General features: G+C 48.2%; 2 protein-coding genes across 2 annotated transcripts; one reads left to right on the top strand and one right to left on the bottom strand.

Annotated features, from left to right (window-relative positions):
• Nucleotides 1-275: 275 nt before the first annotated feature.
• On the top strand, nucleotides 276-1,196 carry LOC102914841 (putative vomeronasal receptor-like protein 4). The gene has a single exon (XM_006998446.4). It carries the CDS (start codon nucleotides 291-293, stop codon nucleotides 1,194-1,196), a length of 906 nt encoding a protein of 301 aa, XP_006998508.2. The 5' UTR covers nucleotides 276-290.
• A 2,075-nt stretch (nucleotides 1,197-3,271) lies between these two features.
• LOC143273530 (protein furry homolog) lies at nucleotides 3,272-10,354 on the bottom strand. Its single transcript, XM_076573616.1, is given in 6 exon segments — nucleotides 3,272-4,638; nucleotides 4,641-4,793; nucleotides 4,796-8,294; nucleotides 8,296-9,402; nucleotides 9,616-9,804; nucleotides 10,328-10,354. Coding segments are annotated over 6 exon segments (6,327 nt in total). The 3' UTR covers nucleotides 3,272-3,286.
• Nucleotides 10,355-11,645: the final 1,291 nt, after the last annotated feature.

Below are 11,645 nucleotides of genomic sequence, written 5' to 3'. Positions count from 1 at the left end.
GTCCTCGGGGAAAAAAGTTTAGAGATGGAGGGTATAAAACTGTCTTCTGTAAAGCAGTGAGTGCATCAGCATGGTGTTTATGTTCAATCACCATCAGCACCATTGCTGTATCCATGGAAACAAGAACAGGAGGGGCAAGAACGAACTCAGGCATCTGTAACAAAGGACTCTGCATTTACATAATACACTGTTCTCTTCACTAAAGAAAACAGAACACCCACAGGCCTGAACCATTTCATGTTTACTTCCTTGTGCTTCTCAAAAGGGTTTTTCCTAGTGCTGGAAATTTCATGAAGATGATCTGGAGAGACCTCATCCAGAGACTAATTTTCATTTCACTTACTGGACTTGGAGTTTTAGGGAACATCATCTTATTTGTGAGACATGTGTATACTTTCATGGGTCCTCAGAGAAAAAATGTAGATGTTATGCTCATTCACTTGGCTTTTGTTAACACAATCATTATTCATTGCATAGGGGTCAGAGACATAGCCACAATTTTTTATTTCAGAAACTTCCTAGGTGACATTGGTTGTAAAACTATAATTTACCTAGAAAGGGTTGCCTGTGGCCTCTCCATCTGCACCACCTGTCTCCTCAGAGTGGTCCAGGCTGTCACCATCAGTCCCAGGACAATCCTTTGCAGAAAGTTCAAACCACAGACTGCATGGCAAGTTCTTCTCTTTCTCCTCCTCTTTTGGATCTTTAATGCCCTGATAAGCTCCAACTTGCTTCACTATATCACAGCAGCCAGCAGCACAAACAGGTCTGGAGTCGGGATGTGTACCGGGTATTGCTGCATGCTGCCATCCACACACACAGTGAGGTGGCTTTTCCTCTCTCTCATGGCTCTTCGTGATGTCATTTTCCAGAGTCTCATGGGCTGGAGCAGTGGGTCTATGGCTCTCCATCTGTATAAACATCACGTACGTGTCCTGTACCTTCGCAGTTCCAGGTTTGCAAATGATTCCAGGCCAGACATCAGAGCTGCCCATAGTGTTCTCACTCTCATGGTCTGTTTCCTTTTATTTTACTGGGCAGATTTCATTTTCTCCTTCTACACAGGCTCCACAGTGACACACGATTCCACAATACTCAATATGAAAGCATTTTTAGTACTTAGTTGTGCTGGCCTCAGTCCCTTTGTCCTGATCATCAGGGACGTCCGTGTTGCTAAGCACTGCCGTGTCCCCTGAGAAATAAGAAATTCCTTTTCACACCGAACTCTTTACCAACTAAAGCTACATACACTAGGATGGTTTTGCTCTTCCCTTCTCGTGTATCACAACAATAAATTGTTGAGATAATAGATTATATTTTTCTTTGTTTTGTTTTACAATCAATTTGTCCTAGAAAGTTGAAGACTGGTTTAGGCTTCCGGGAGCTGTCGGGATTCTCACGTTCCCACCATCCCAACATGGTGATCATGAAGTTTATTTAGTGTGGTGATACTTTGTTTGTGCAACCCAATAAAGTTTATCTGAGGATCGGAGAAAAACCCAGCCACTATATTAAACATGGAAGTCAGGCCATGGTAGCACATGCCTTTAATCCTATCATTCAGGAGGCAGGGATCTGTTGGGACCTCTGGGAGTTCAAGGCCACACTGGGAACAGAGCCAGTTATGGTAGCACACACCTTCAATTTCAACACTAGTTAACCATAAAGGTCTGGAGGTCTATACAGACAGACAGGAATTGACAGACCTGGGCAGGAAGAGAATGTGATGTAGCTGGACAGAGAGAGCAATGAGATAGCAGAACAGAAAGGCATATAGATGTCAGTAGACAGGCAGTAGGTCTCTTTGAAAGCTGAGGTGTCAGTGAGGTGAGGTTGGCTTTTGGCTTTTCCTGTTCCACTGATCTCTTAGATTTTTAACCCCTGAATCTGGCTCTGGGTTTTTTATTGAAGAAGACCGTTTATCAATTCTTCTACAATTTAGCCTGTTGCAAACTTCATCAGGAAATGCAGGAGAGCATGCAATCCCGGAAAGTAGAATTTTATTTTATTTTTTCGCATGCTCAAATTTTACTCTTTTTTGGGGAAGGCATGCAGTTAACTTTATTGATGGTATTCAAGAGAGTAGGGCTCCCCAAGTCCCTCCAGCTATTCTGGCATTCTGGGATGGAAACTGTGAGGGGGATGCTCAGTGTCAGGGCAGAGATGGAACAGGGACTGCTCAGCGGCCCAGTGTCTCTCTCTTCCTCTGTCCTTGCTGAGGTGGGCTTCTTACTCCTTGGAGGCCATGTAGGCCTTGAGGTCTACCACCCTGTTGCTGTAGTTGAATTCATTGTTGTACCAGGAAATGAGTTTCACAAAGTTGTCATTGAGAACAATGCAAGGCACAGCATCAAAGGTGGAAGAGTGGGGTCACTGTTAGTCACAGGAGAATACTTGGTCGTCAGTGTAGGCCAGGATGCCCTCTAGTGGACCCTCCGATGTCTGCGTCACCTCCTTCTTGATGTCATCATACTTGGCCCCTTTCTCTAGGGGCATGTCAGATCCACAGTGGACGCATTGTGGGAAGGAACATGGAAGGCCATGCCTGTGAGCTTCCGGTTCAGCCCTGTGGTGACCTTGCCCACAGCCTTGGCAGCACCGGTGGATGCAGGGATGATGTTCTCTATGCAAGAGCAGGTTCTCTTGAACAGAAAGATTCAAGAGCACAGTATCTTCATGTGGGATGTGATCAAGCAATCTCTGTGCATATTAAAATGTGGAAACATTGGATTTGGATGGTATTAGTTATATAGAGGTAGTATGATTTAGCTACATTTTCAATAATTTAAGATAGAACCAATAATGTTTACTAGGGTGTGATGTGTGAGAGATTTTTGACTAGAAATCCTGGGTAAGTGGCTATGATAATTTATTAGATGGAAATGCTTTAGAGGAATGGATTGCATATTTAGATAAAGACATATAGAGTTTCAGATATGATAAATTTTATCTGCATATTAAGCAACTTCTATGGTTTCAGTATGGTTTAAGGGTCTCTCTCAGGTCCAGGGATTGGAAGTGTGGTCTTCATCTATCTGGCAGTGTTGAGGAGGTAGAGTTTAACTTGGAATGGGATTGGAAGTGTGGTCTTCATCTATCTGGCAGTGTTGAGGAGGTAGAGTTTAACTTGGAATGGAATTGCCTCATCAGGTGACTCTTCATAAGCATTTAATGGAGATGTCTAGGTTAAGTCATTCTTTTTTTTTCTCTATAAACTGCTGCCCCTTTTATTTGATTGCCAGTGTCTAATACTATAGATACAGATATATAGTATAATCTTATTTCTCTAAGGCTGAATGCAGCCACCATCAGGGCTACAAGGATGTGCGATGCTGGCCTTACCGATGGCTTGGGATGAGTCCACCATGGGCACTTTGGACACTGGCGTCAGCAAGCTGAAAAGCTGCAGGGTCAGGTCTGTGGTGGTGAGAGAGGTGAGGCCCTTCAGGAGCAGCTGCTGTAAGCCCGAGAAGTCAGCCCACCGGAGCTGCCCTTGGAGTTTCTCCAGCTTTTCTCGGTTCTCAGCTTTATCCAGCGGCATATGGGCCAGCAGTCGGTTCAAGAGCCTCAAGGCCATGAGGTATTCAAACTCAAAGTCGGACTCCATCAGGGCCACCATGACCCAGAAGATGGTGGCCAGCAGGTTGGTGGGATGGTTCACGTGGGACGGGTCTGTGAGACTGTCCTTCAGGGAGGAATTGCTTCTGGTTTTTGAGGAAAGACCTTGTTGGGTACAAGCTTGGATTCTGTCCAGCGTGGCGCTTCGAGGCGGGTCGGAGGATCGGTCAACCACACCAAACTTCTTGGGCACCGAGAAGCTCCTTTGGTGCCGGCTCCACTCTGCAGTTGTGGTATTGCCGCTGGGAGTCCCGGGGTTGACGTTCAGCTGACCAGTGCTCTTCCTGCTCGCCGTCAGTTTGCTGCTGGAGTTCAGATCTGGTGAAGAAGAACGAGATAACACTGTGAAGAGGTCACTGTTCTTCAGGCAGTCGGACAAGTTGTCAACGGCAGCTTCCAAGGTCAGGAGCGCTTCCATCACATAACCCTGGATCTCATCACCGTGCTCCCCAATCACCTCCAACAATCTCGACAGGAGGTCAGACAACGCATGCGCTGACAGGGGTTTCTTGAGGGCCTGGAAGATCTGGAAGGATCGGCCTGTGTAGTGCCGGGACGAGCTCACTAGGGCTGTCTGCAGGGCGACCTCACTCAAATGCTGCTCCTGATGGAAGCCTGATTTGGAGTCTTTAAATACAGATACAACATGACGTAGGAAATTAGAAAGCTGCTCCGCGCTCTTCGAGTTCTGGTTTTTGGGTGTGATGTCTTCGTGGCACCAAAGTGGACCGAATGCCCTGGTGGTCAGAAACTCAATGAGCTTGTTGGCCTTCTCATCTGTTTCTGCAGCTGTGTCCACATCTTCTACCTCCTGGGTCATCTGCGGGAGGTTCCCGCTGCTACCGCCTAGATTGATGCTGGAGGACGTGGAACTGGAGCTCAGGCCGGAGTCTGGCACTGGGGACCACTGGTCCTCTCTCAGGAAGTCAAAGCCACCTGTGTAGAGATATTCGGGCTGGTAGGCTGGCTGCATGGTCAGTGTCTTGGCTTCCCCCATCTCCCGGGTCTGCAGTAGTACAAGGCAACGGCGAGAAAGTTGCTGTTACAAGAGAGGGCGATGAGGAGGTGAAGCTTTTTGCTGTGCTCGAAGACTTCAGGCCGATAATGGTCCAAACCTAAGAAGACGGCGTGAAGTAACAGTGGAGGATGAAGAGCCCAGTCTTCTCTCACACTGTATCCACCACCATCTCAGTCATAAAGATCACAGCAATATTGCACCTGTGCAGTGGCCCGCGTGGAGTGATGGTCTCTGGGAGGTAGTCGACCAAGGGGGCCCAGCATCCTCCAGTGCATGGCATGGGTAAGGGCTGTGGCTGCTTGGCCTCTGTAATAGTTAACAACCAGCTCATGTAGGGAGAGATTGGATCATTTTTATCTTCATCATACGACCCTCCAGAGCTGTTGCTGTATCTTGACTCCAGGCGAGTGTGGGCTCAGATCACATTGCTAAACCTGTCATCAGACTCTTTCAGGATCTTGCTCTCCTCGGGGTCTGGGAAACTGTCTTGACCCGCGACTACGGTGTTACTGCTTGGGGTGGTTCCTGAAGCAGCAGCTGAGGCCTTGCTGCTGGCTGTGAATCTATAGAAAGGTGGATTGTCACAGTGCTGGACGATGGGGTTCACTGGCTCCGTCTGCTGCAGCTCAAAGAGAAGTTCTTTTATTGTCTGGATGGTGTTGTTCCGGCACAAGTATATTGCCACCTTTTTGATATAGGGCAGGAGGACGGTGTCGCTGCTGACCCCGCACAGACTGATGAGGAACTGGAGCGTGATTCTCAGGTTGTTACTCCATTTCTCGTTGTTGGCCAGCGCATTCCAAGCATTTTCCATTTCTGGTCCTGGGACTTCATCGCCATACTTGGCTGTCATGTACATGAGGTTATTCAGGACCGGTGACGTGGCCTCTGGAGAGCCCCAGCCATTCCCTTTTAGCCCATGAGAGGTGGTCACTTCTCCTTCCCGGTCCTTGACCTCATCCTCAGGGCTGCTGGGACTTGACCCTGGGAGTAGGAGTCGGCTGCCCACCAGTTCAATGTTATGTAGCCATGGCAGGAGGTAGGTGAGCATGATCTGTCGTCCATTTGGGTGTGTCGTGGGGAATCTCTGGCTCACCTCTGAGAAGAGGGGAAGAGTGAGCTCCGGGTACATCCGGGCCAGTTCACAGGACAGGAGGGCTAGAGACACGCTGTAGAGAGGAGGCAGCGGCCCGTGCGTTCCATACAGAATGCTGCCAGGTCTTTGCTCGGCCACTTTCTTGGAGTGCACAAACAGCTTGGCTTCAAGGATCTGCATGAGCTGCATGGAGACTTCGTAAATCTCTCTGTTGGTGTCAGAGGCCTTGAAGAGAACAAGGTTCAGCAGGGTCACTATGTCAACGGGATAGTTCCTGTTTCCACACACAGTCGCTATGGCTTTGAAGCAGCCGGACGCAAGCTGATAGGAACCTGTGTAGCATCGGTCGATGGCCCAGTTGAAAAGGTTTATTTGGTCAGGATTAAGTTCCAGTAGCAAGATGACAACTTCACAGCCAAGCTGATGAACTCGTAAATCCTGACAGGCCAGAATATTGTCGAGCCACTTATACAGATAGCCATCCGGAGAGAGGCCGACATTGTCAAAAACAGGGCCACAGCATAGCACGGCTGACATGGCCTTTAAGGCACAGTACTGGTGTCTCGTGATCTGGTGGTTCCTGTCACTGTACTGATCCAGAGGTGTAAACATGATGCTGAAGGGGCCTGCCCACTGGCTGAACAAGATGAAGAGGTGGTGCCTCAGGCTTTGCTGGGGGAAGAGAAATCTCCTGTGGTGAACTGGGACACATTGAATCAAGTTGGCAACCATGGCGCTAAAATGCGCTCGGATGTCTTTAAGAATTTCAACTTCTTTGTCATTTTCAGCTTCTAAGAGCATGCGGGTCAAGTCCACGTACTCCAAGAACAGCTCTCCGAGGGCCAAGGTGTCCCGCTCCAGGGCTCCGTTGGTGCTGTCACTTATCACCCCAGCGTCTGCCAGAAGTTCGAATATCCGCAGCAGCTGCAGCCTCAGCAGGTCTCTCCGTTCTTGGCGTTTCTTGTTCTCTGGCCTCCTCTCCAGAGCCTCTTTCATTAACGGATGGAGTTCTTCGACCAGTTCTCTGAAAACAAGGGAATTTGTTCTTCCAAATCCTAGAACAAGCAACTCTGTGATCTCGATGCTCTCCAGCCTCATCAAAGGCACCAATTGCTTCAGCAGGACGCCCACTGACGGTGTGCCGATGGCCTTGTTATCGTAGCTCACTGTACCATCGGGGGTCGTGGCCATGATCTCTGGAGTGGACACTCGTAAGTGTCCTGGGCTCATAATACTGGGTTTGGCAGCTCCAAAACAGAGAATGAGGTAATTTCTCCACAAGGTAACGTAGTTGTCTCCGCTGCCCGCGGTGCTGGTTTTCTTGTCATTGATTGGGCTGTTTGGGTCCACCAGCGGCATCACGGACTGCAGCCGGGTGAAGGCGTAAGGCCAGGCATAGCTCAGGGCCGTGGGGCAGTGTTTTGGCAAGTTCTCCTGGCACAGGAAGCTGAAGAGGCAGAGGACCCAGGGGTCATTGACAGACTGTGCGAAGATCCAGACGTGGGAAGGGCTCTTCACGTCGTAATGGCTGTTCACCAGGACGGCATTCCATTCCACCAGCCACTGTAGATCCACGTTGTGGGTAAGTGGTAGTGTTGCCGAATCTGAAACTGCCACATGAATGAAACTTTCAAGAATGGAAGAACTTAGTTGATCCATGACATCAATCATCGGCCTGTCATCGTCCTCAGGCTGACCCAGGGCATGGAAGAGAGCTCGGATCTCCTTGAGTATCAGCACGGACAGTTTGCGCGTGGCCACCTGGAAGCTGCAGAGCAGGACAAGAGCAAAGCCTTCCACAGCGTGGAGGACGCTGCAGTGGGGACCACGCTCCGACGGCATCCTGTGGCTGGAGCCGTTGGGAATGAGCGCTGAGTTTCTGATCTTGCTGGCTTGTTCGTAGCCTCTTCCTTGCGTTTGGATAACCAGTTTCCACTGGGTGAGCAGCTGCAGGAGCAGCTTGAGGGAGGAATCGAGGAGGGTGTGATGCATGTCGTTGACTTCCCGGAGCAGGAAGTTAGTGAAACCGAAGAGCACTTCTTCCCGCCAGTCGCAGAAGTCAACCAGCAGTCCCTGAAGAGAGTTCTGTGCGATGTGCCGCAGCTCGTCGTCCATGTGAATGGAGAGCCTGGCCAGCAAGTCAATAAGTTCAAGTTTGGACATCCCATCGGGCAGCAGTCGAGGAATTGCAGCGACGCAGGTCCTGAAGAGAAGGATTTTTGGCTTTCTTTCACCCGTGATCATGTCTTCTGGCTCTTTGTTCAGCATCTGGACATTGGTCAGCATCATACATCGTCCCACTCCTTTATCAAGGTGCCTTAGGATGTTGCCTACGGCCTTGCAGACTTGGGAGTAATACAAGGACATTCCTATCATTTTGGCTTCCTCCTCAGTCAGCGTCTTACTCAAATACGTTTTCTTTACTCTCAGGGTGTTTCCCGACGGGAGCACAGCTCCTGTGACCGGCATGGGCGGCTCACCATCCTTTTGTTGTAAGCTGTCAGCAATCACCAAGAACGCCCGCAAACCGATGCTCATTCTCTCTGGGTTGAGACTGAAAGAAAGCCTTGGCTGCTTTTCCCACGCAAAGAAAGTCAAAAATGATTTCCTTCATTGCAAAGTCCAGACGCTCCTGGGCAATGAACTGGATAATCTTCACAAAGATATTCAGAGGCATATCCCTGGGCACCACGCCGCGGGACCCTTTGGGGAAAAGCGTGGTGGTGATGGTTATGAGTCGGCTCTGAGTTGCAGTGTTGCTTTCACATTTGATTCGAATCATGTAAACCCAGAGTAATCTGTAGAGAGATTCCAAGGCAACTCGAGCCATTTTGGGGTCTTTGTTCTTGAGATTGGACAAGCAGTTGTTGAGGAAAACGTGCCATCTGTTCAGGAACAGCTGCTTCTGACTGACACAGAGAAGACAGGTCACCAGGGGGTATAAGGCCAGGGAATGCTTTTTCCGAGAGGAAAGTTCCAACGTGGTGTCGTAGAGGCTCTCCACGAAGTTCCTGAGGCAGGGGACGTTGACTTCATTTTTCACAGCAGCAGCCACGGGGACGAGGATTTCCACAAAGAGCCCAGCCAAGGCATGCTTGACGTCCTTGTCTTTAACCTCCAGAAAACAATGGGCATATTCCTGCATAAATTGGAGGGACGCCTCGAAGTCCTCCACGGGGTACATCTTAATCCTGAAGAATTTCATCCCCATGATCAAGCTGATGATGCTCTGCACCACGTAGGGGCTCTGTTCTTTGTGCCGCTGCTCCTTCAACTCTGCCATGAACTTCTTCTTGACAGCTGGGAACTTGGCTTGGGCCAGTACTCCGATGACCTCTGCATACAGATCCGCCACAATATGCATATTGCCAGTGTTGGGACCCAGGTACCCTTCTTTGTATTTAAAGTGTTTGAAAGCCAGGTTGATAATATCATGTATTAAGCTGTCTATTACAGGATGAAGGGGAATCTGTTTCAAAACTTCTATTAACACTAATGAAAAAATAAAGTCAATGGCGAGGTCCCGTCTTTCCATTAAATAGTCTCGCTGCTGTTCATCACTTTTGGACTTATTGCTCATTCTCGGTCTGTATTCGTGTGATTCGTCCTGGATGCCATTTTGCCTCTTGTACCAATCAAACTGCGTCCGCAGGATGGAAGGCAGGCAGTACTAGCTGATGACCTGGCAGCATGGGACCCCTGGGGGTTCTCTTTTTGAGCTGCGAAGTCTGTAGCTCCAGGGCCGCCAGGCGATGTTCCTAACATGGTCCACAGGCCACAGTTTGTGTCATACGGTTAAAAATGATCTAGTGAATTCCGTGTGGAAGTTGAGATGTAAGCCCAGGTCTGTCTAACTCCACATGGTCTCGTGTTTCTACAACACCTGATCAAACTGGGGGTCTTCTCCACGCTGCAGAGATTTTGTCAGTGGTTTTTCCAGAGGCTCTGCCATAATGATGCGAATCTTCCGCTCTGCCTGAGTGGTGAAGTTGACAAACTCTTGAGGACGTACTCTCCTGGTTTGCTGTCTGGGTCCACATTGATGGGCAGCATGGTCGGTGGTCCTTTCTCCCTGTGTGTACCCGAAGCAGGTGGAACCGGAGGCTTGATATAGCCGTTGCCAACGGGAGAAGCTGTTGTGGCTTCAGATGTCATCAGCCAGCTTCTTGCTCCAGCCACCTGCTGCCACGCTGTACCCCCATCACGGGAACTAACCCTTGGGAACCAAAAGCCAAAATAAACCGTTTCCTAAGATGCTTCTGGCCATGGTGTTTTCTTACAGCGACAGGGTTAAGTCATTCTTATGGGAATGGATTATATGGCAAGACCACACCACACATCTGATAGCTTCTGTGGTCATTTTTTATTCTGTATCTTAACTACATTGTGAAGCATCCAGGAGTCCCTCACTAGAATGAGAGTGCTATGCTATCTGAACCTTCCAGATACAAGACTTCTAATCCAAGCAGATCATTTCATGAAGTACTTAATCTCAAATATTTTTATAGCAACATAAAATAGATTATTAAATCATCCAAATAGATATTCCAATATGCAGAAATATTTCCCTGGATGAATGCTGGGCAGATTCTTACCTGCTTCCCCCGCACTCTGCCGATCATGTGACTTTGGATCTCTTGCTTACTTGCAAAAAAACCAAAAAAACAAAAACAAAAACTGAAGGAGACCCCATTGCCAGGAATCTAGAACTACAATAAAAAAAGGAAGAACTAATGATCATCCACATTTATATCCCCTCAGTGTTTATCAAGTCAGGGAAATACCCCAGCACTTCCTGATTCCCAATGGCTCTACCAGGAGCAATGAGCAGGGGACAAACAGGGAAAGAGGTGTCAGGATGTCACTGTCCTGGCAGGATGGCAGTTATTCTAAAAGGAAACGTGTCCCTTCCTTTGCACTCTGAGAATATTGATATTATAAACCCAAGGAATGACCATTTGCCTAGAGTCATTCCTACCCTTAGGCAGGAGAAAGGTTGAAGCCCTGGCACTGTCAAAGGAGAAACTTACCCTCTAGAGAGGCTTCCCACAGTTCTGAGGACACAAGGACCTTTCCTGCATTTCTTTCTTTCTTATAAAATTGTATCACCGCTACAGAGAAGGGCAGAGAAAGGAAGAGTCTTTCTCTCCCGGGTTCAGCCAAACCATAAATAAAGCCACCTGTTTTGACAGTTGGTTTCCTGATTTCCTTGAAGAAAAGCAGTTGCATTGTGGTGGGGTTTTTTTGTTTTTTGTTTTTTTCTTTACATTTCTATTTTTTATGGGTGCATGCATGTTTGTGAGTCCACAGGCACACCTGTGTGTGAGGTGATGTGCATGCACATTTGTACATAACTTGCATGCATGAGACTGAGGTTGGTGTCAGGAATCATTCTCCATCTACTCTACTGAGTCAGGATCTTACAGTGAAACACAGAGCACAGCAATGGCTAACCTATTGACCCAGTTCCTCTAGGGATAGCCTGTCCCTGGCTTTGGAGGCTGGAATTACAGGCAAGCTGCCACCTCACCAGGCATTTGAGTGAGTTAGCACTAACACTGGGAATAAAGTACTTTAGTCGCGGAGCAATCTCCCCAGTGAGGTTTATTAACCTTAGTTGCCACCCTCTTACAATGGAGTATTGTAAGCTTGCTGTACAAAACCGAGGTTACCAGTGACTCCCAGCATGCCCTCTGCCTGTGGTGGCCGGTTTTCTCTATAGAATTCTGGATGGAAGCCACATGAAAGCTAGCTTTCTGAGATTTTCTTGTCTTTTATTAAATAAACTAGTCAGAGCACTACAAGCTTTAAATTGTTTTCTTTTTCTTTTTCTTTCAAAGACAAAGAAGATAATTAGAACTTCTCCAAAAACAATCACAAAAACAACAGAGGGAAGTGCTCCTTGTTATTCCA

Source organism: Peromyscus maniculatus, chromosome 5, assembly GCF_049852395.1.
Source record: "Peromyscus maniculatus bairdii isolate BWxNUB_F1_BW_parent chromosome 5, HU_Pman_BW_mat_3.1, whole genome shotgun sequence".
Classification (NCBI taxonomy): domain Eukaryota; kingdom Metazoa; phylum Chordata; class Mammalia; order Rodentia; family Cricetidae; genus Peromyscus; species Peromyscus maniculatus.
This window is presented reverse-complemented; position numbering and strand designations above follow the sequence as displayed.

What these genes read in the sequence shown, in the direction of transcription:
- LOC102914841 (XM_006998446.4), top strand. Translation starts at nt 291, where the DNA reads ATGAAGATGATCTGGAGAGACCTCATCCAGAGACTAATTTTCATTTCA.